Below are 24,918 nucleotides of genomic sequence, written 5' to 3'. Positions count from 1 at the left end.
CATCTGTTCCAGGATATAACCTGCTGGAAGGCTCTCAAGGTCCATGGTTCTGTGCCCTGATATACATATATATAGACATATGTATGGACCCATCCTTTGATGTGGCTTCTCACAGGTCTTTTCACAGCAATGGTCTGATCCAAGGTTTCATGGTGGCACCACAGCAGGCCTGGCCTTGAGAACAGGCAACCAGAGCGAAGAAGCTGCAGAGTCTCTTGGTGCACTCAGGCCCCTGACATAATCCTCGTACATGTGTCACAGGACCTGCTCGAACAACCTCAGTAACAGAAACTGCAAGCAATCTACGCCAGTCCTTCACTATCATCTATCACAAAGATTTTCTGAATGTCTGGTGTGAATCTTTCTTGCAGTACTTTGAGATACACCTTGCTTTACCCTTTACTGATAACAGAAAAACTATTGCTCTCTCCCCTTCGGAGGACGCTTTTTGAGGATCATACCCTCCTGTATCCTCAATCTTGAGGCCCTCAGGCATAATCCTTCCCTTTCTCCCTCTCCTCAATATCTTCTCACAGTCATGTTTTCAGGTATCTGACACTTCTCACTGCTCTCCTCTACCCTGTCTCCAGAAGGTCCGCATCTTTCTTAAAATGCAATACTCAAAGATCAAACCAGGCTCCATCGGAGGCTTGGCCAGCTCTGAGTAAGTGAAAAGCTTGTCCCCATGGCTCTGTCAGACCTTATTCATTGCACAAGGATGCTCCTATTCAGATACTGGTGATACTGTGGTCCACTGATGCACTGTGGTCACACAGTGGGGATGATTCACAGAACATCAGTGCCTCCACAAAAGGCCATCTCATGTGCCTCAACACAGGTAAAGCCTTGATGTTATCATCAGAGTTCCAGAGATTGTCCCCAGTCAAAATTTAGCTGAGTACTTAATCTGCAGTCTTCATAGCTGTTCCTGTGAACCAACGCCGCCATGAAAAGAAACATTTATGAGCTCTACCATGTTACAGAAATAAGGAGCTCCAACAGGTCCTTTATGGCAGATCTGGGCTTAAAAGGAAGAACTAATAAAAAGGAGCCAAATCCAAGCCATTTGCCTTCATTGCCTTTTCAAAAGCACCTTACACATCTACGTACAGGATATCATGTCCAAATGGGATGACTGCTTGCATGTCCTTAGTTGCTAGCAGAGCTCAGCCATCAGAGCTCTCTGCGGTCACTCCTGGGTTCACAGTCCACTCACATCTTTTCAGGAGTGCACTGCAACTGATTTTTTTTCTATTTTTTAAGCAAAGCAATAGGACTTCAAAAGGTAGACAATGTCTAAAAAAGATACATTTGATATCTAAAAGATATCTCTGCTGAAGTAATTGCTCCCTGTCATGGTTTAGCTTCAGTCGAAGCTATCCCAACCAAAACCAGGACACTTCCCTTTCCTTCCATTTAGAGGGTGAAAGAACTTTTACATTCAAAATGACCACCTGACAGCAGGCTTTGTGCCATGGGTGGATTGAGAGTGAAGGACGGAGGCTGACACTGCTGTAGAGGCATCCAGAAAAATTCAATTTCCACTCTGCAATCAAACCAACAAAGTACGTCTTTAAATATTTGATGTGATCAAAATCTCTGCTGTATTTCAGATAAACATCAGATTGTTAGCCAGCAGGTTAAAAAAGAAAATGAGAAAAAAAGGTAACATGTTCTCAAATAGTATTTCTGTGAGACATTGGGAACATTTCTCTGAGATTTGAGTGCTGGTGAGGACAGATGAATGTCCTTAGGAAACTAATAGATGAGAGCATATAAATGCACGTCGAAGTGTCATAATCAATGTTTTCTATCAAAGATGCTCTAAAAGGCTGTACGTCTGAAGAACTGAGTTAATGGAAGAGATTTAATTAAGACTATGATTTTCTAGCATAATAATTCTGATTGTATATGGAAAGCTGTGAGCTGCAAGCCTTTTATATCTGACCAGCCTGATCAAAGGACCTTGCTTATGTGCAAAGAACACAATATAGGCAGCAGGTTGTGTCACAATGAATCTTTGACAAGAATGAAAATTTTCAGTGTCTAAAAAGTATGAAAAGTGAAAGTTGAAAGAGAAATTTCTGTTCTTTTGTCAAAAAAATCCGGTTTTCTTAAATGTAAAATATATGATTTGGTATTTTATCTCATAAGCCATACACGCAATCTTATCATCTGCATTCTGCAAAATTATAAATATGGAGTTAATATACTACTTTGTCTACTGCTGTGCTTCTCCTCGAAAGCTGAATTCAGTATTTAGAGTTCATTATTCAACATCACATTTATTAAACAATGCCCTTTCAGTAGCGTTTTCATATCTACATAATGAAAATTCTTCCTCTTCAGAAAAAGATGAGGGAAATGATTGGGATGAAGAAGTAATCCAAGTTGTCCAGGTGTATTCTTGCTGTATATAGCTAGCTAGCTAGCTTCACTTATCCTATGGGACACATCTGCATTCAGCAATAAAGAGGCACTGCAGAAAATATCACAAAAGAAAATCAGACTTGGAAGATGCATATCTGTGCAAAGGAGATCCAGTGCTACCTGCACCCAGCCTGGGAGAACAGGCTGCTGCGGTGAGAGCCAGATGCACGCATGGGTCATCAGGGACCACAGTTCTGCAGGAGGCACAAGGCCACAAGGCCACATGGACGCAGATCCCCAGGAAGGGCATGGCACGGAAGGAGTCAGAGCATGGGAGAATTTCACAGCAGAGATCACCAGGGCCACAGGGAAATCCATTCACCCAACCTTCAGTTAGTCTCAGTGACCTGAGAACCACCCCCATCTTCTAAAAAGGGCTGGTTTTGGCAAACGCAACCCAGGAAACCGTAAGGGCATGACCACTGGCTTCATCAGTAGTGGTGAAGCTCAGGAAGAGTCCAGCTTGACTGTGGGTACATTCATATGACCTTTTCTAGGCACATACAAACTGCCCTGCTGAACCCCTAAGGAACACAGGCGTGGTCTTTTGGCACTGAGCACTGAACAGAAGATGCATAACTATGCCTCATGTGAGGCTTTGCCTAAGCTAATAAACCCTATTGATGGGCAGATTGTATTAGCTTAGGACTAAACCCACACTCGTGCATCTGTAAAGCTGTTCCAGAGTAAGATTGTCTCAGACTGTGGGGAGAGGGAGTTTCTGTCCACCTGTCTCAGACTCCAGCATACCTATACAGGGAGGAGAAGACACACACTTTTTTCTTGCCTGCTGATCTGCTCCTAAATCTGTGGCTACAGAAGAGGTCCAGGCACAAGCTCACCATGAGCCACACAGTTTGCTAGTATGCTGCTGGCTCACATTTGACTTTGGCCAACTTGTTTGCTCTCAGAAAATGCCTGGACATAGCCCAGGAGGTAGGACGCTCCAGGGACACAGTAAACAATATACAAGGTCTCTCTGGTTTGGAAGGCGAGGGGATTTTCACTGTATGGATTTGCACTGTGCCATGTCACATCTGCCAGGGCCAGAAAACAGCTGCTGGCCCATTTTACTTGTTAATCTAGATATCATCTGGAAGACCCAACAACCATAAAACATAATTCAACTCAGACGATACTCATCTCCCATCCAGGTATCAACGCCTACATCTTATGATACTGGAGACCTTCCAGTGAAGGAAAGAAGAAAAAAATGGGGGGAAAACCCTACAGAGTATAACCTCTACACTGATTCTATGTTAAGTTCAATCTTGCAACAAGAATATCAAAATGGACATTTGCACATGGCTGTGGCCTGACGTCCTGTGCAGTTCAAGCAGTAGCATCATTGTACCTTTGTGGTCTAAGGTGTGTCCACACATTTATTGGTACGGTAACCAACAGCTAAGTCAGGAGAAATGGACAGCCTTGCATGCAGACAAAAAACTTTTTCAGAAGTACCAACCAAAATAAAAACTTTCAAGCTAAGTAGTGGGAACATAGAAGGTGAGGAAAGTATAACATACTGTAATAAAGGAAATTGAAAAAAGACAGAACACCTCATTAAGAGTAAAAGAATACTTTTGACTTCTCAAGAGATCGCTATTAAGTACCTGCAAAAGAAAGGCCTTAGAACCGAAATGACCAACTCTATTGAACGCCAGAGCCAGGGACTCAGCAAAGGCACTACTTTCATTAAATGATACAATTTTCTCCCCTTCCTGCTCTTAACTAACCCTTCAAAGACCCAGAGGCAGTACTTGCACTGAGGCTAATGACTGTGTCCTTTGCCAGTCCTCCAGAGCTAACTAATGTGCCTCCACAGGGGCTCCGTCTCCCATATAGGCTGACTGATGAACAGAATCAAGTTAAGCTCAGAGCAGTTTTTCTCGACCTGTACTTAGTTTGAATTCAATTCCTGTTTCAAGCTTAAAGAAGCACTAAAAAGCCTGAAACTTACCTATTTTTCCAAAGTCTATCAGCAGATCTAATAAAAGATATTAGCCTTCCCTACAAACCGTGCCCTTCTGGACAGGTATGTGGGTTTCTTCATTCAGTGGTAAATATTGAGCTTCCCTGGCACACGCATGACAGCAAAAAGCTCTGTGAAACTTCTTACTGAACTTTTTTACTGAAAGAAGCTGGAAAACTAAATCATAAATGTGTGTCACACGCTCCAGCATCATGAGCTGCACAACAGCAAAGAACTATTAGCCTATATATATTATTAATCAAACAACAACAATAAATAATAAGCCAAGTCACACAAGGCTATTTGCATGCCCAACATCTAATGAGGTTTCCTTTGAAGTTAATGTGTCCAAAATGGGAGGCACAGAATGGGCCACAAATATCAATATTGATTTCTTTTGGCATTACTATCTTGGCCTGAAACCCCTGGCAAGAGGAGCACTTTGTGCAGGAGCATTTTCAATGTTTCTGTGAAAAATTAGCAGAATGCTAAATTCCACTTCGAATTTGAAATATGACTCTGAAATGTACTTTGCTCAAGCTTTGTTGAAGAAACAATTTATTACAGCACTTAATCTTCCTGATGAAAGAAAAGGAGATTTTAGCCTGCTAATAAGCTGTATAGAAGCCATGACTAATTAACCTAATTATAGCAGTCTGTGACAAAATGTGATTGTACTAAAACCATGCCTCAAGTAACTGGAGTTGCCAAAAACTCAAAGGCTAATAAACCAACACACATTAATAGAACAAAAACACTAATAAAGTTGACACCAGCCATATTATTTATAGTAAAATCAATACTATAATCATCACAAAAGACAATCTGAAGAGTATTCAGTATCTGATAATATAGAATTCACTATCTGAAAATCCTGGAATACACAAAATTAGCGCGGATTATTGACCAGTGACTGCAGCTCTTCGAGATGTGCAGTTCATGGGGACAGCGGATGCATGCTGAGGCTGAAGACACCTGACACGTGCAGCACACTTGGACACATTTACATCCTGCCATCTCACAGCTCAGCAAAAGAGTGCGCAGAGCCGCGTCTTCTTGGCATCACATAGTTTCCATCTCAACCAAAAACCCCGAGAGACTCAGTGGGAGAGAGGAAGCTGAGTGGGAAGGGCTCATCTCAAAGAGAATCAGTTATTGCAAACCAACTTCAGATGACAGTCCGCTCTCAATTCCTGCCTACCTCAGGGTAAGTCTCCAGCTACTCCACGCACATGACGACTACATGATAAATACCCAACACCACATCAGTTCTGGATGGCTGAGGGGTGACGGAGTGCAGGCTGCTGGTGGGGACAAAGCTAGGACATGTAGCTGGCAGAAGGGGCAAAGACTTTGTTCAGTGATGCCACTGACAGTATTTGAGCTCTGCTGAGTAGAAGTTCCTTACTGCTGGTCTCATAGCAGGCTCTGACGCAGTATTCTATGTACTTTGACACTTTTTGCATAGAAATGCCTGTTCTGGATATGTCAAACAGTGATGCAAGAATAAAGTCTGAAGAATGAATGATTGGGAGCTGATGTTCCTTCTGGTGTTTATGACCCTGATCTGGCAACTGTACCAACTTCATCACAGTAGTGATGCAGTTGCAACAATCGTGATGAAGCACATGAGGAACATGAAAGGCCATTTCACCCACACTGAATCGGAACTGGCCAGCACAGAAGGGATCATCTCACAGAGAAGAAAACGCTCTGAAAACTTAGAATGTGTCTGCTTGGAGAATGTACCACCTGCAGGCAGGACTAGCAAAGGCATCCTTGGGCACTACAAGAGTAATATGTTTCCTAAGATACATAAAAGGATCTCCAAAATGAGAATCAGAGCCCGAAACCTCTGAAACCTGTGGTGGAAGGAAGTTCACTGTCCAGAGGAAACTTAGAGGACTGAAATAGAAAGAAGCTTTGCAGTGCAGAACGCTCCCAAGCAGTGAAGAGCTCCAACCCAGAAGGACTCCAGAGGAATTGAAAGGCACCATTCACCCTATATATCCCCATGCTGAACATAGGCAGGGACAGAGCAGAGTCGAGAAAGCCTGAGATTTCAAGCAATAATAGGTATGTACATCTCCAATCTATACAGACTGCACAGCCCAAAGACAAAATATGCTGTTGCAAAGCGTGTATTTCATGGGCTTGATGGCTGAGTTCCCCTATTATGTGTGTTGACCCTAAGTGTCCATTTAATTTGTCTTCAAAGGAGAAACAAAAATAAAGCTGCTGCTGTCTGAACAGCAAAACGCCACTGCTGAACAAAAGATGATTAAAAAAAGGATGTAGAATTTTTTTTTAATTCCTCCATTATTATGGAAATATGTCTTTTAGAGGATGAACAGGGATGGTTTAGCAAGAAGTTCCAAGCTTATTTTATGGCTGAAAATGCAATTGTGACATTTTCAACGTGAGCTAGGTCGTGTGTGTGCGCAGAATGAGGCAGAGGCTCCGTCCTCGCTGACAGTGAAGAGACGGAGATGATAACTCCTGGTCAGGGCAGACACATCTGGCATGAATTGTTCCATACTACCATTTGAAATCGCTATGGGTGACCAGCTTCATTTGACTTCTGAACTGCAGTCTGCAACTTAGAGCTCCAGCTCTGTGCTACCTTAAAAGACAGTGTTTGCCAAGTGAAGCACAGCCTAGCATGTTCTTGCCTAGAAAGGCACGTGGCACCATAAGCCAGGGCTCCTGCAAAACTCTGGAAAGCTCCACAAAACAACAATATAAACAGGAAAAGAACATCAGTGATGTCTTGGGCCTGGATGAAGATATTTTGTCTGGTCACCCTCCAGGAACCAGATATATTCTCTGTGCAGCATGGTGGAAGGGAGAGAAAGGGAAAACCCAATGTCCCAGGTGAAAATTTGAAAACTATCCTAATGAAATCAGGATGTCTTCACTCCCTACTTTACAGCACCACACAAATGTCCCACAAAGGCAGCATGCTATAAAAAAAACTGATTCTTAAATCACAGCAGGTGCTAGACACTGATCAGAAGCCACAATAACACAAAAGATACAATCTTAGATCCAACAAGGTGTGAATGAGCATGCCTAATTTGAAGAACATTTTGATCCCTTCCAGAAAACAAATCATAACCCTGCTGAATCAGGTTCAAATCTAGCACAATCCACATTTGTTGACAAATAGGGGCAAAGACAGGATAACTCACATCTCTTTGGGATGCTCTTCCTCACCTCTCACCTCAAACACATGGCAGCTGTTAGACCTTCTCATTGACTTCACAGTATGTTTTTGCAGAAGGTCTGTCTGCTGTCACTACTCTATCCCCAGCACATCTCTGCAGATGGTCATATCTACCTTAAATTCCCACCCCCTCACAAATACAGTGAAGATCTCCATGTCCTTTACAATCTATAACCACAAAAAACACAGGATATTCTCATTGCTCTCTTACAGAGAAGCCTAAATCTCAGAGGGAAAAATCACCTTCCTGGGGACACACAGATCATCAGGAGTACAGTCATGAAAAGCCCACCAAGCTGGTCTTGTACCTACAGAACTCTCAATTTCTGTGGCATTTTTATGCTAATTCTCATGTATGGTCAGAACTTGGTTCACCAAATGCTATAAGGACCAACCTGAAGGCTGCTGAAAGGCTTTTAGAGGAGATAAGGGATGCTGATTTCACACAGTTCAAGTGAAACTGGTACCTTGATTCCTCCCCAAGAGTGATTAGACAGGAACTCCACAGGGCTTGTGACTCTGGTCTGTGCTGGGTATCTTAGTAGGAAATCCAGTTCTACTGTGTTGATTTCTTTACTCATCAAAAGTATCTGTAATTCCAAACAAACAAAATATCCTTAAGCAGCCAGGATACACAGCAGCAATATACTCTAGCAGATTAATTATTCAACTCATGTAGCTGCCAAAGTGTGGCTAAAAAGTACACAGTGCCCCATGTTGGAGGGGTGTGATGAAATATACCATGCAGGTGCTTTGGGTCTCCCCAAAAGAGGACCAGGAATGAGTATGAGATTGCAACATAAGAGGACCAGAGTTTGGGAAAACTATGTAGCTGTGAGCTGTAGATGTAGAAGGGCTGGAATCCAGGTTTATAGATAGCACACGGAGCAGGAGTCACTGCCAGCAGAGACGTGGGCTGCAGGGTGCGCTGCAGGTCCCCATGCTTGATATCTGCAGCCAGAGAACAGATCACTTTCTTGAAAGGAACCAGAGCATGCATCCCGAGGGCATGCTACCAAGGTCTTGTCCATCTCTCACTATCTTGTTCAATTTTGAAAGTAAGTGGAGACATACTGAGAGTGTTTTGAAAAACAAACAAACAAACAAAAACCAAAACAACAACAACAACCACCTCTTATGGTACATGCACCAAGACAATAAGCAGGTTCCTGAGGTCTCAAACAGTGGAGAGCACCTGGGCCATTCAGCTACTAACAATGTTTTTACCACCAATGGTGGCTTTCAGGAATACATGGATAAGACTGCCAGAGCAACGTTTGAGCTAATTCTGGAAAGCTACACATGCTCACGAGCCCAGCTGGAGCCACTGCTCCAAGTGCACTGCCCGACTTCTGAAATCTCAGAGACAAACTTCAAAACCCTGAACACCAATTCTGGGTGGAAAAAGAACAGTGCTGGAGTGGCGAGTTTGTCATTTCCTTGTCACAGATCCTAGACCGTATCTCATTATTGTCTACTGGGCAATGGCATCTGAAGTGTGCCAGGCATCTCTTCCACCAATGATGGTAACGTACTCAGTTCAAGAGTCAACTGCTTTTTTATATGGGAGGATCCTGTGCCTCATCACTCAACTGCCTCCACACACTGAAATTGTGGATGCTGGTTTTCCTGACAGCTTAAAGTGACCCATTAACTATTTTTTAATGCTTAGTGTAGTTACAAGCACAACGTGTGCTGCTTAAATACTTTATTTAGAGATATATATTAGAAAATGTAGGTATCCTTTGGGTCAGAATTAAGGCTGACATTACAAAACATAAGCTGACTTTTTACACACAGACAATTTATTAACTAAATATATTGTTAGAGTCTATTTTTTTATATATGTATATATATGTGTGTATATATACTTACTTTCCCTTTTACACATAGTATTTTGTTATGTAGAATTAAAAAAAAATCATGGCAATCGCTGGATCAAGGTTAACTAGACCTGCACAGTGTTTCAGCAGTTCAAACTTGGTTCATATCTGCATTCTACGTCTCAGGGCATTTACACAGTCATTCACTGCACAAACTTAATAACAACTTTGCAACATCATGCCAAGCACTATTTATTGATTGAATTTGATTTCAGCATAGTGATATACAAAGATCTCCTTGCTCAGATCGTAGACTAAAAATTATACTAGCATACTAGACAAAAGACAGTAGCTATGTAGCAAGCATTTCTGTTGGATAAAACCAATAAGCCTTCAAGACCAGCTTGCTTTGCCCTTTTTTTCAGGTCCCGCAAGCAGATATCACTCTCTCAAACAACCTTTTGTCAGCATAATGCAAATCAAACACAGCATCTGTGACTGTTATCAGCAAGAGAGGCAGAGAAGAAAATCAGTTCCCCAGTCCTTGTATTTGCTGCTCTGATGCTGAAGGCCACAGCTGTGACAGTTTGAGCTTTCTCTGCATGCCAATATCTTTGCCTGTAAAATAAATCATTGCATACAAATTGCATGAAATGGTGATGTTTACCTGGAAGGTAACTTGAGCAGTGTAGGTCAATTTATCACACTCAAACAGCCCCCGTGTTGTGTACTGGAACACAGAGAAGGTAATGCTGTCGATGAGGTTCAGCACGCGCACTGCGAGGCTCTCATCTGGAGATGCCCTCTCAATGGCTTTCTGAAACACGATGCTGAATGCCTAGGTGGGGAGACACAGAACGGCACCGGTGGTTTCTAGATGCTCTTTGCATGCTCCTGGGTATCACCTGAAGTGTTGCAGTAAGTGAAGCCAACTCAGATACCGTTTATCTGGGGCCACAAACAAAGCATTCCCATCTGCCCAGTAGTGTGGCCCACCAGCTCCAGGAGGCAGGGGAACAAATCTAGAGACCAGACCCTGTATCTGCCTTTAGCTGCTTTTTCAGGAACATACAGCCAGGCAATGATGACACTCCCTGTGGCATTGCGTTCTCTTGGGCTTGAGAAAGTAGTGCAGAGACAGGCTGACTGAATTAAGACACAGTGGATATAGGAAACATTTCTCTGACCAAATGTGTTCTCTCATAGGGATTACACCGTCCACTTTCTCTGCAGAAGTTGAGCCAAAAGATAGCGGCGTTCCCAGAGGAAAGCATACCTCCCGTTTCACAAATGTTTCAACTTAGAAAAAAGCAACTCCCCTAAATACAAAAAAAAGTCCCATAAGTATTTTACTGTCTGGATTCAGCAAAGGACTAGATGAGAAGGGCAGATAGGACTTCATCTTGTGGAAGTGGGATTAACCAGTCAGTAAAGTCCCCTTGGGGATGGGTGCATGCATCGAGAATGACGCTCTTATATAAGATACTAAGGATTCTTGTAACAACTTTTCTGATCTAAATGAGAAAAGACAAAAAACTTTCAGAGGTGTCCGAAGAAAACCCATTAGCAAATTGCCAAATGGAACTGGAAAAAGAAAAAAAATCCTAAATCCTGATTAGCAATGCAAAGGCTCCATACACTGGGACCCAGCTAATAGGAAACAACCAGGCCAATCCAAATTAATAGCACCAACTGGACAAGGCATGACTGTGTTGGCAGAATTATTTTTAGGGTTCTACAAAGGAAAAACGATGCCTCAACAAATTAAAGTAACACTGATACCTATTGCATTATTAAATAATTGCAGAATGCATTTTCCTGCGTAACATTTCTTTAAATTGTGTTAAAACATGCTGCAGAGTAGCATATAAATCTTGTGTGCTCTAATTTATAATGGGCTTCTAGCTGTGTGGTAGGTATTTTAAAATCATCTCTGTGCATCTTTACACAATGTTTTATGATCTGTCATCAAAATTTATTAGATAAAAACATTTCACCCAATAATTTTCTATGCATTTATACACATTGCTAATGTTAACTGGAAAACATAAAACAAACAAAATACAGAAGACGTAGATTAAAGGTGAAACCTCAGAAACTCCTGTATCTATTATGTATGTGTAAGGAATGAATCTTTCAAAGGGCACCCTTGCACAAAAGATACATTTTCTGGTAAAATTATTTCAACATATGAGTCGTACATATCAAAAAGAAAAGCTTCTTTGTGGATGAGGCTCAAAATATTGTATTCTGTATTGTATAATTGTCTTCTCAATTACTTTTTCCAGGTCACTTGTTAAGGTAAGAAATCATTTGGAAGAAGTTCTAGACTAGGATGCCATCTCATTTAACCCTCCATCCCCCAAAATATGTTTCTCCTGTGATAAAAAAAGGTCTTCCATTTATTAAAACATTAAAACCTGAACTCTGATAAATACCCCGAAAGGTCCTTGGGTGTCTACTGGCCAGACCTATTGAGACTACTCTGCCAAGGCAAGGGATTGTCTGCACTTTCATTTTTACTGAAGCAGGTCCTTAGAAGCTGCTCAGACCAAGACTTCCCCAGTGTCTTGGGCAGCACGTGCAGAGCACAGAAAGAGGGGACCCCTGCCTAAGCAGCTTCAAAGATAGAGCGGATGGCTTGAAAGAAGCCCCACTTCCTACAAGTCAAGGAACGGAAAACAACTGATTAAGTGATGCCCAAACATAAAGCAAAGACTCGAACTATGAATTCACGACTGGTCATATATTTTGTTCTAAAGATCTAGCTCCTCCATTGTGGCAAGTGGAGTCTCAGTCTATTCACACCTGCCATAAAGAGAAGCACTGGTGTCTCAAAGATAGTCAAGAAACTTGGAAAACATGGCCATGCTCTAATTCCCACAAAAGCTACTGACTTCCCACTGGGCTCTGCTGCCACATGGCAAGTAGCATCATTCAGCCCCATCACTATGAATAGTAATAATTACATCAAAATCAACCTGTCATGTTGGAAATGTTCTCCAGGTGTTCTGGTGAGAACTGCTGTAGGTGGGAGTGTTCTCCAAAGGAGGGACATCATTCCTAGTTCTCCATGTAACACGTCCAGGTACTACAGAGCTGCGCTTGCTATGCCAGGAAGGGTAGTCTATTTAGACAAGACAGAAAAGTAGCAAGGCCTTTGGAGCACAGACCCTTTGGCTATGTCTCCTCTACATTTATTTTACATGGGGCAAGAAGTGGTCTCTCTCCCAGCATGGTCCCCCCATTGGGGTGTTTATACTGCTATCATGAGCATGTCTGTAACTGAGACTGCCAGTGGCCACACTGCAAGGTGGTAACACACCCATAAATTCCATCTGGACTTCTAGTCTAAGGACATTTTAGGATGTAGCCTTGCTTGTCTGTCTGATGGCCACATAAGACTGTGAGAAGAGCAGAAACACAGCTCTTCACCTCCAGACTGTAAATAAGCGTGTGCGCAGGCCCTTACCAAAAGGCGGTGAACGTTCAAGTCACATACATACTACCTATTCCTTCACACCAACCATACACAGACACTAACCCAAAGTTAGATTTCACACCATGCTGTTGACTACCTGAAAGGCTTTTGTAACTGTAATGCAGGAAGCATCCAAGCTCCTGAAAGCCCAGCTGCTTGGGACCCTTGTGTTGTAGAGATGGAAGTAGGAATGACTTGCCTTTTGTACAGAAGGTGGCAATAAATCCCTGGTGATGTGGTCTCAGTGGGACAGGACTGTGTTTAGAGAGTGACGCGATGTTTTAATACTGTGTCATTTGGGAAATCAGGACTGTTTCAACATTAAGGTCTTGGATAACTGTTAAAGGCTGCGGCAATTCCTGTTAACTTATGAAATATCCGCATGGGCATTATGACCCTGATGACATCACAGATACAGAACCAACATAAATATAAAGAAAAGATTAACTGATGGAGCAAGTGACTCCAAATGCTGTGCAAAATCTCTGTGCATAAATATATAAAATACATAGAAAAAAGTACTTTGTTGGCTCTTTCCCCATATGAAATCTTTTAAATCCATTACTCATCTTGTTCTTCCAGGCCAAGGCTATGAATATGGAAGAAAGAACAAATGGCTTGTAAGGTTCTGCTTTGCAAAGAAACTTCCTAGATTTTTAGTAATAAAGGATGTTAATGCATTGTTAAGTCAGACTGTGTCTTTCCGCAAGACTTCAACTGCTTAGAAAGAAACCAAGCAAAAGAAAGAAAAGATAATTAAGGCTCATCTAACCTGATCCCAATCTGACCACCTGCGGTGGGCTGACTGGCACATTCAGAGCCGAGTAGGGACCCTGGCCCACACTCAGTACTCAACACAGAGGGACCTTTTCTTTTATCACTGAGACCACTCCTCACTGGGTCTTTGCAGGTGCTGCTGAAATTCTGCTCCTTCCACCGAGGGCAGCGATGAATGCGTTCTGCTCAGCGTTTGCAGCGAGTTTTGGACAAATCTTTCCCAATGAGCACTAAGTTAAGAGTAATGTATGTTAAGTGGACATATAAAGAAATAAATTACAGGAAACTTTTCCATAAAACCAAATCAGCAGAATGGTTTAGGTTAGATCACCTTTTTGTCTGGGAGTTCAAATATCCCCAAGAGGCCCAAGACAATGACTTTGAACATCAGTAAGAGACAGAAGCAGCGGCACTGCCTCCTGCAGCCTTGGGCATGGCCCGCGGCTCATGGGGACTGTACCTTCAGAGAGAACTGGTACATGGGATGGATGGCATGGAGGTCATTCATGGTGAAGTACAGCAGAGAGGCCCTTGTGGCGGCAGGTCTGTAGTGCTCTCTGGCCTCATTAATCTTGGCTTCTGTCACCTTAGACTCCTGGACCTGGGAGGAAAACACAGAACAAAATTACTGCAAAAACATCTTTGTGAATTGAGTATTCAGACCAGGGAGGGCTGACATCTGCCACAAAGACATCAGGCCAAGCAAGTGGACAACCTGCATGCGACCACTGCGGGGACCAGCCTCTGCCCTCTGAACCAGAGTGCAGCCAGGCTTGAGCCGCCCACCCCCAGCATCCCCCTTCCTCTGGCATATTCTCCATTTAACTGCATTTACCACCCTGTTGCCCAGTCCTCTGTTTTCCGGAGCCCCCTCCAGGCTTCTCTCTAGGATCCCTGCTCTTTACTAACTGGAATTGTTTTTCTCATCAATGAGTTTCTCCTGCTAATTGCCCCCCTCCTGTGCAGGTCATTAACAGCACAGGGCTGAACAGACTTAGTGCTGCTCTCGAGGCAGCTTCCCCCAAGGCTGAGAACTGCTAATTTATAACGGCTATTTGCTGCCTTTCCTCACCATGATTTAATGCACCCCTACCTTGCTGGCCAGGTGTCTGCATAGCTGCTGTGATGGACATGGAGAAAATCCTTTTGGCAGATTCATCACCCCATTATCGTCTCACTCCTGTTCATTCTTTCATTCCACTTCAGCAGCATGAAGCGACATCCTCGAGCCTCCTGGGGATTATTTTAGGCTCTGGCTATGTACAGTCGTGTCTTGCAACACAGCCACATGCTGCCGAGCCAGTTCTGATCCAGATAGCTCAGCAAACCATGCAATGGGGATGTGGCAGAAAAGGGCTCAGCACATGTTGTACAAGGCAGCAGGGCATGACACAGCCCCCAGTGAAATGCACACCACTGCGTCTCTCTCTGCTGTGACCTGAGCTGGTGTGAGCACATCTGGCTGGGGCACATCAAACCTTCCCAACAAAGCACAGACTGAGCCTTAGCCTGTTGTGTGCAACCAACACATGTTGGGATCTGAGGGATTAGCCTGTTTGCACATACCCATGAGCAATGACGGACTGTCATAGCTGAGTCCCCCAAAGAGCAGCTTCAATGTTTACTGCAGAAACAAGCATCTGCATGGGCCATGAATCACCTGTCTACATCAGATGAGTCCCCCTTCTGGCAGCACCCATGTCTTTCCACTGACTATGAAGGGAGCCCAGGCACTAGCTTAGACTTGGGCAACTTTACTTTTAGATATCCTATCCCCAAATCAATTAATAAAAGCCATTTATTAATAAATAATTAATATTATCTTAATTAATAAAAGCCATTTATTAATAAAGCCAGAAGTGGGGAAGACAGTTGCTTTCGATAAATAGAGCAGGGAGGACTTCCATAGGAAGGAAAATGTTGGCTGAACATTTTTCTTTGGGTAGACAGACCAAGAAGAGAGTAAGGGTTGGCTTGAGAAGCAGACCTCCAACGGGGCCCTGAGACAGCTTTCCATGTGGGTACCAAACTCATAAAAACCAGGTGCAAACTCTAAAATTCTTCCCTGTTGCCACAGAGCTGGCAGCTTTACAACCACAACTTTAGAGACTGAAGCACTTCAAGAACACTTACTTCAAGAGGGAGATGCTGAGCTTGCCAGGTCAAAGCATCCCTTCAATATCCCCTCTGGGGGTTCAAGCAAACCCTCCTTAGGGAGCTGAATGCATCTCATGTACCACGAAGGGCTAGCAGAAATAATTTCAATTTTTAATGTGGAGGATCATTTAGTTCCTTGGTTGCTGGGGCTACAGCACTGGGAAGTGAGAGGCAGTTCCAGCCTGACCCCAGCAAGTGGCTAACTTATCCAGGGAGCAGGGGCCAGTGGGCTGGAGGAGGACAAGTCCGGGCTGTGAAAATGGGAGGACTGTGGAGGGAAGCAGTTGAGAATGGCCATACAGGAGTCCTATCGCAATCCTGGCACGACAACCACACTTCTTAAGTTCCCTCAGTGGCAAGGGAAAACCACTGTGCAACTAACCCCATCTAGCCAGCAAGGTGAACCAGGTAGGTGGCAAAACTGACACCGCACAGCTAACACAAATGCTGATTTATAGTCCAAGGAATGGAAGGGTATGAAACACCCAAGTTCTTGCAGATTTACTCGAGATCGCAAACTCAACAGATTCCAGTCCCTGGTCAGTACTAAAATCCAGCTTAATTGAGGAAGTGTGATATATTTGGGATTACGCTGGAACAGTTTAAAGCTACCTTGATACAATGCGTAAATTTTATTGTCTTTACATCAGGCACTGCCGTTTTCTCTTGGTCTTAAATAGGCCATTTAACATACAAAAGCTCCAAAGAACTAAATGGCCTGAAGCTGTCCAGAATGCCGAGCACTTCAATTTATACCACTTTCTATTCTCTACTCAGCAGAAGGGGCAGAGATGAGCAGAGTAAAGAAGTTACGTTCCACCCAGAAATCCTTAAAGATAACATCACACACGTGCTTTTCTCTAGGCTATCACTGCCTTTGTACCTTCTCTTCAATTTCTGCAGCTGTCTGTTTAGTGATCTCCAAGTTCTCCACCAACGCTGTGTCTTCCAGGAAGTTCCCAGATGCTGATGACAGCCGAGAGAGCAAGTTGTCCTCTAACATTTTCAAGGTGATTTTGAATCCATTCTGTTGCTTTGTGAGATCTGACTGCAAATAATAAATTCAGAAAGTTTTAGCCACAAAACACGCAGTGTGTGGGAGCAGGCTTCTAACTGACAACTGCCATAGTCCAATATTGCTTATTCCTGCTCTCTGCAACTCCTGGGCATGGGCAGAGCTCTGGAGATTACTCCATATCCAACCAGCCATCAACCCAGAGAAACCCTGAACAGCACAGAACGCACCAGGAGAACTGAGCCCTTTTATTAGGAATGAATTAAAATGCTGGAAATGAATCAGAAGGCAAAGACCTTCATCCCCCATCTCAAACATACATCCTGCATCTCCATCTTAGAAGTATCTATTTATTGGGCTTAAGTCAGCCTGGATAGTCCCTGCTGCTTCTCACCCTTCCTGGTGAACTTCTGCACTTGCCACTACACACCAACACCAGTCACACCACCAACGAGGAACACAGGGTTAAAACCTGATGGCAAAAAATAACAGCAAGGTCACTTGGGTCCAGAGATGAGCACAACGCATCTCAGGCTCAGAACTGAGGGCAAGGTCATGGCCTCACTTGATTGCTGCTCTCATTTATATTCTGGCCTCAAGATCTCACTGGGACCAGTGGCTTACTGTGCTAGAAGCTGTATATGCAAAGACAAAGTCCCCCTGCCAAAGGATTTGCAAACTCAGCACAAAGACGGCCAAGCAGATACAGAGCAGTAACAACCATCTTGCCTCAAGGGCAGATCTTCTGAATTATAGCGTAAATTCTTCCAATTTCTGTGAAATGCTCCCTCCTTTCTCCCCAGACACTTGTTCCATTTCCCTCCCTTCTGCAGAAACACCAGTCATTAACACTGTTCACGGTGGAAACAAAGACTCTCATCTGGCTCCTTTTTGAACTGATCCTCCAGAATATGCTTTCTCCCATGAAATGTGATTGCCCTATTCTTACGTGTTTGCCCGGTGAAATGGCATCTTTCCTGGATTTCAGGTATATTATGTTATTCCACTATATGGTCCTATTGTGAACCCCTATTTTTAGCGTTACCACAGAAAACTACCTGTGGGAAAGCTGTGCATCTAATTTGGATGCTGCTAAGATATAAGCCTGGTGACTATTTTCTACATAAATGAAGTCAATCGCTAACACCCTGCTACGTAAAACACTACTGTGTGACACAGTTTTAAATCCTCAGACTGTATTTAAGTGACACAACCAAGAAACTCAAGTAACTTGCAAAAGAGTCTTTTATAGCCCTGCAAAAAATAGCCAGCTCCATGAAGTAGCAGACACGGTGCACATGGAATTGAGACAAGTTCTGGGCCGCAGCGACTGGCACATGACAGATTCAGTGTCATAAGCCAAGTGATTTAATGCTCCAAAGACAGTTTTTGGAAAACATACCCACACTTTCCAACCACCTACAGGGTCTGGAAGAGCCCCAGAAATGGGAAAAGTGACCCTATGTCTCTTCCAATCCCCCAACACATAAGGGAGCCAGCAGTATTTGCTCTGTTTTCAGAGGTCTTCAAGCAGATTAACTAACTCCTTCATTAATAAGTCATCTTTCAATATTTGGGCTGAAATTTCATATACTTGCTGCACACACGCTCATTCCATGTTAATGTCAACCCAAGTATTCAGCAGAGTGTGCACTGAAGCATGCCTTTTATTGGTATTTCAGCTATAAATGGCTGTTTTTAAAGGCCTGTTCTGCAGGCATTACACACAGGAGTTTGCCCATGGTGGTAAATATTTTACAAGTCTTGAAACAGAAAACTAACATGGCTAATTTTGTGCGTTCCTGTCATTCAAGCATAGCATGCCTTGAAAAATGACATTTTGCAAGCTATTATTCCAGACCATGGACTGTAAGCCCTGGAGTTATTAATGAGGATGTGTGTGATTTTTGCTCCAATAGCTTGTAATCATCATGCAATTTCTGAAACGCACCCTTAGAAGTGCATACAATGCTGTATTCCACATAACAGTCTGCATCTGTTGCAGCTTTATCATGCTATTGTTTTCAGCAGTAGCAAGGTCATCATTTCTTATTTCTGCAGTGGAGCTCATTATCTGTTATTTCACAGTTGATATATAACAGTGCTACTTCTGGGAAACAGGTTACTCTGAAAGCCTTCAAAATTTTGTTTCATGGAAAAAAAAAAAATTCACCAGAGCTACAGGCCAGTTTTGCAGGATTCACTACCAACCCCTTCCTACCTCAGCCACAGTAGCCACCTTCCTCTCCTTGTCCTTTCTGCTGGTTTTATTGTATTATTTTAACATCACAAATCAGAGAAAAAAAAAAAAAATCCCTGTATTTTCAGTCCACTCCTGCAGAGCATGTTCTTTCCTGAAGAAGAACCTCAACACTGTCCATCATAGACTAAATGTGCAGGGACTTTCACACACACTTTAACTACTGAATCAGCAAGGCAGAACCCTAACTCATGGCTTATCCACCTATAGCTTGGAATGCAGCTGCCAAAATATTCTTCCCAAGGCTGTTCTCAGCACTAAACAAACAATGAACTGGAGGCAAATGCCATTTGAGACATTTCAGTCCAAGCAGTAAAGTCTGGTGAAGGTGGAAGATACTTGAAACCAGCCCTAGTAAGACTACGTGGACCACAGGCAGTGCCACCAGCGCATGGACCACAGTCATCCTCGCAAAAGGAAATTGCAAATGAGACTAAAGGCCAGAAGGTTTGTACTGACCTGAGAGGGAAGGTCTCAGGACTTGGCTTTGCTTGCCTTGGCCCAAGCTGCTTGCCTTCAGCTTCCCTTAGCTGTGATTGTCTCACAGCCAGGTCACTACTGCCTTAACCTGTTTTAGCCTGGCTTTAATTTAGAGTCTGAGCAAGTAGTTACGCTGGACAGATTGATCTGTCTCTAGAACCAAAATATGGTAGAGTGCAAATGTGGTCTCAGACTCTGAACACCCATTGTAACAGGAGTGCAGTCCTGTTAGCTTCAAAGATAAGGAGGAACAGAAAGGCTGAATAACTGGGAAACAATGAAGAAAAAGATTATGGAAACAGACTGTGTTGAGAGAACATTTAAAAAACGTTAGTGTTATCTGGTTGATTTGGTTTTTAACAATAAATTGATTAGGTTGTTAACAATAAATTCTGGGCTCCACGTATAAGGTGTGCTCCATCTTTGCCCATAACAAGATTTTGAGCTCGGTAACTGTAGGAGTGCAGTACTCAGTACAGTACTGTAGGAGTCACTTCCATCTGCCCATGAGCCAGAGCCCTAAACCTTCGCCAGATACAAAACGCCTGGGCCTTTTGTCCCAGGGTAGAGAGGATGGATTAAAACACAACTAGAGAATAACCTCTCCTTTGGGGAATCCAAAGATTCAAATCTGTGTCTTCAAGGAGCTCCCCCCAGCTATCAAACGGCCCTAGTGGCTTTTTTCACATCAGTAAATAGATTAGGGGCAGAAGAAGGTACCGAGCTCCTGACCAGCAGTCTTCTGCAGAGGTCGGTGCACCTGCAGCCGTTGCCAGCCACCCTCACCACGTCTAAGGAGACAAGTCTCTGCTTTTATCCCAGCAGGGAAGAGATTTTTTTGGCTGTTCCCCATCCAGCAAAACATCCTGAATACCAGGCTGGTTTTCCCCTCCCTGATATCTGCTGGGGCAGCAGGACCGTAGCAGGAGGGAAGTAGATGAGAGATAGTGGGCTCTGGTATTATCTTGCTGTGGTGATATAGAGAAAAAGGTCTTAAATATTCTTAAAGGAAAAGAAAATTGCATCCCACGCCAATCTGTATCTGCTTAGTGCTTTCTGAAGCAAGACTACAGCCCCATATCCCCCACAGCGGGTGGCATAGCTGGCACCAGGGGACGTATTTCCCTGGTCCTGTGCCCAACCTCCTTCTTCCACACCACGCACGCCCTGAAGAAGCAGGGACTTCAAAAGATGCAATCCCTAATTCACATCATTTTCACTGTTTTCTAATACACAGTTCTTCTACAGCATGGGAGGGAAGTGCTGCCGATTTTGAGTTACTAATTTTCAGAGTCTAATTGTGGATTTGTTGACTGCACGTGATATTGAATTTATCTTTCTTATTGTGACAGCAACCATTAACAGTGATGCTGCCGCGGCTAAGAGGAACGGTCCTTAACAAAACAGTAGTTAATGACTCCACTGTGCTGATCGTGGTCACCCCCCCAAACCCCTTCAGTGCAAACCAGCAATGGAAAGGGGCTGTTTGTAGCATTTGCGACCCAGTGCTGAGCGTGTGCGAGGGGTGCCTGATCAAGAGGCTTTGGGTCTCTCATGATCCCAGCGAGACAGCCACAGCTTACGCATTAAATCAGTTCATTATGTATTTTTGATGCCATCTTTTGGCTCGTTAGCACATGAGCCTGGTTAAAACTAAATGCATCATTAAGGTTGCACAGCTAGCGTACTTTAGAACCTCATTAAATGAAAAGATTATTACAAAACTGGCCTGGCCTGACTGAACATGTGCAGTAAATTTATTCCCACTCTCAGTAAATATTGAGTATTATACATATTCGTTACGTTGTTAAATGCGCCATTAGAACAAAGGATTTTCTTTAAAAAATTATCTTGAAACTGAAGCCATACTTATTAAAGGAGAGAGAGAGAGAACATTTTGGCCTGTTACAAACAAGTGGGAGGAAGAACCAGAACAGAAAAATTTCTTTACCAGCCTCACAATATTTACAGTGGGAATCCTATACCATAAATGCCTAAAATTAAGTGACATTAATCCTACCTCCAAAATTAAATCTGTGAAGTCCAGAAAAAAACCCCTGATATAATGAGAATCTCACTTTCCATTTCAAGAGGAGCAGGAAAAGAAAGAGATTCTTACCCAAATTTTTTGAGAAAAAAACGTGAAATTGCATTTTAAGTGTTCCCAAAATACCAAGAAAACAAAATTTGTTTTAAATTACAATAATTATTATTATTTATTATTGTTATTAATAATTTCATTGTTATTATTTATACTTGCTCCCAGTGTAAACTCCCAGCTACTGACCTTAAGCTCTTCCAAGTCAGGCCTCTCCATGTTGACCACCGCTGCGAGCAGCTGGTCCTCCAAGCCATCTCGCGTGACGGTGAAGTTGATGAGGGTGCACTGTGCCTGCAGCTCGGGTTGGAAATGGGGGTTTGCCAGCTTTGTGTGGAGGATGAGACGGAAAGCAGGGTGGAAGTCACACTCCTTGTCCCCCATCTTAATGTACCTGAAATTAGAGCAAAAGGAGCACGAGCGCACATCTCTCCCAGGACGTTCACCCAAAGACAAATGACGGTATCAGTCAATGGCATCTACCGGCATGGGACTTTGCACTCTTCACACAGAAATCACTATTAAAGCAAAAAGTATTTAAAATTGGACGCACCTGAATCACTTCTGATTTAGGATAAAACCCCAGACAGTTGTCCCTGAATTTTGGATCCTATTTGAGAAGGCTCACAGTTTCCAGCAGCAGGATGGCCTGTTCAACCATGAACCCTCCTTGCTTTTTACAGAGGCTGTATTCTACCTAAAGTTGGAGTTACATGGAGGAAAAACCTCTCAGCGTTGAGATTTTAATTAGCCACAGCTAAAATTGCCTAGTCTGTTGGCTCAGATCAGGCCAATTCTGTGGTCGCACTGAGCTTGAGCAGTGAAGCCAGATTAGGAGAGCAACTGGTTGCCATTCCTGGCAGGTAACATCACTCAGGAAAACCCAACCTTCTCCTGTTCTGCATTTCTGACATCAAGTCCAAAACTTACAGGGACCCCAGGATTCAACATACTCTGAACCCAAGTTTAACAAAGCCCATGGAACCAGAGGAAAAGAGAAACTGGAAATGCTTTCAGGGATGCAGTTGGACTCTTATGGGAGCAGTGGTGTTATCACAGGAATTTGAATACACTTTCCAGTCAAACATCAGCTCACTAGGTGTCCTCTTGGCCACCTCTATTGCTTTTACAGCTGTGAAACTGAAGCAGAGAGAAATCACACGGTACAGGCAGCTCACAGCAGCACCCAGAAATACTGCTGAATGCCCCGACTTCAAGAAACCTTGCTCTGGGACTACCAGAATCTATCTGTGGGGTCTGGGTTCGTGTCCTGGAAAAGACGAAACCCACAGACTTTTTATTTGATTTATGACTTATTTTCCCTTTCTTAGGAAACACGTGATCTCACAGGGAGTTTTGAGAGAAGAGACATACAGTCCCAAAAGGGGATGACTGAGTTTTTCACTGTAGAGGGGCTCAGGAGTCCCACCACATCTGCTGTACCCCCATCTCCACATTCAAACATTTCAATCCCCTTCACTGGGACCGTCATTCCCTCTGAAATGATCCTTCCCCTCCATCCTGCAGCTGAACCCACAACCAGCCACCCTTCTCATGATGTTTTCCCCTGCAAACTTTCAGACAGCTTGCCTTTCCCAGCAGTTTACATCATCCTAGGGTATAGGCAAGGCGATATTTTAAGAAATGGTCCTCAAAGAACTTAAGGAATGTGAAAGGCAGAGCTTAACAGGCTTTTTGTTATTTACTGCACAAAGCCAAGACCAGGACTGCACTGTGCGGCACTGCAGCAGGCACAGAGGTCAGCCCATGCCGGGCTCCTGCTAGTGGCAAAGCTGCCGGTGGCAGAGACTTTTAAAAGCCCTAACGACGTGCATCCTTCTAAAGGTGAATCCACTCTGCGAAAGCCAGCGAAACAACATCAAAAGAGTCCCTGAATCAAATTCAGCACTGAGCACGAGGTTTTATTTGTTGCCAGTATTTGATCACACACTAAAAATGTGCTTATTTTACTTTACATACAGAAAGAAGGAAAAAGTGAACTCCATGGCTGCCCCTTTCGCTGACCTCCTCTCAGCTGGAGGGTGACCAGCAGCTGCCATGAAGAACTTGACCTCATTAAGAAACACTTACATATTCTTAATGCTTAAACCTGTAGCTGTATTCCTAAGCAGTGCTCAGTGTTTGCTAAAATGAAAGCTTACTTTTTCTTCACAACAGCAATTGCTATTTTGGTAATAATTCAGTGTCAGGATAGCCAATTACAGACACCAAGGTCACTATACAAAAGGAGAATTACAGGTCTCTCTTTTACATGAGGTTTGAATGACACTGTCCAACAAAATGAAAAATCTAGGTTTATTTCAAAACCATCCTATGACTGAATTACCCGTGATTGCCTGATTTAAAATGCCTTCACTTCTGAAGGCAGGATGTTAGTGCTGCTGTGTATGAACACCCACAATTTGAGGTCAGGAACAGAAAACACAACAGCACAAAGAACCCATTCACACATGCCACTGAGCGTCCCCAAAGCTCACCTTCCTTTCTTGATTGTTTCTCGTCCCAGTAACGGCCCCAAAACTGGATCCACAGACTCCTCCAGGTTTTCAATCAAAACCAGTTCTCCTGCAGCCAGGGCTCGTTCCATCGTGTCCAAATACCTGTGGGAAACAGCATTGGTACCTGCCGCAGCAAGGCTGGATGTGATGCTTTGCAGCAAGGAGGATGCGAGGGGGAGAGAGGGGTGCTCCACGCCGCGATGGCAGCTACATACGCATGCGAGCAGCTGTGAGAAAGAGGGGTAAGATGGTGCAGAAAGTGGCACTGGCAGAGTCTTGGCTGTCCAACAAGAGAATCATGTCTCAGACCTCCCAAGGGCAAGAAATAACAACTGTGTCTTCTTTCCCAAGAAAAGAGCATGGGCCTCAGTGAACAAAGATGGGACAGCTTGGAGTTATTTTTAGCAAATACTTTGTTCCCCCCGGAACCCACCGATGCAGTTAATCTTGCACAAAAGCAAGGACGAAGGGCAGGTTTCAGCTCCGTTTTGCCCAGGGTTTAAGGTCATGTTTAAGACAGCTTCTTTCCTCACAAGGGAATTGGACCCTTTTGCCCAGTGCCTAACTGTGAAACAGGGATGCTCTGCATTGGGATGCTTTGTATCGGGAAGGGCAGGGTCAAGCGCTTGTGCTCTCTCCTTCAGGGCTGCTCTGCACTTCACACAACTTACTTGGCTGCA

At 43.6% G+C, this 24,918-nt stretch overlaps 1 protein-coding gene across 1 annotated transcript in view; it reads right to left on the bottom strand.

Moving 5' to 3' along the window:
• Positions 1-24,918, bottom strand: part of LOC142417837 (dynein axonemal heavy chain 9-like) — a 121,606-nt gene that overhangs the window by 58,144 nt on the left and 38,544 nt on the right. Inside the window, exons 10-15 of the mRNA XM_075518928.1 lie at positions 24,218-24,340; positions 21,909-22,113; positions 16,750-16,914; positions 14,170-14,310; positions 10,119-10,289; positions 8,096-8,218 (exon numbers count right to left, since the gene is read on the bottom strand). Of these exons, the coding sequence (XP_075375043.1) occupies positions 8,096-8,218; positions 10,119-10,289; positions 14,170-14,310; positions 16,750-16,914; positions 21,909-22,113; positions 24,218-24,340 (928 nt within the window). The remainder of the gene's footprint in view (positions 1-8,095; positions 8,219-10,118; positions 10,290-14,169; positions 14,311-16,749; positions 16,915-21,908; positions 22,114-24,217; positions 24,341-24,918) is intronic.

The sequence above is a fragment of the Mycteria americana genome, chromosome 16 (assembly GCF_035582795.1).
Source record: "Mycteria americana isolate JAX WOST 10 ecotype Jacksonville Zoo and Gardens chromosome 16, USCA_MyAme_1.0, whole genome shotgun sequence".
In the NCBI taxonomy this organism is placed as follows: Eukaryota; Metazoa; Chordata; class Aves; order Ciconiiformes; family Ciconiidae; genus Mycteria; species Mycteria americana.
This window is presented reverse-complemented; position numbering and strand designations above follow the sequence as displayed.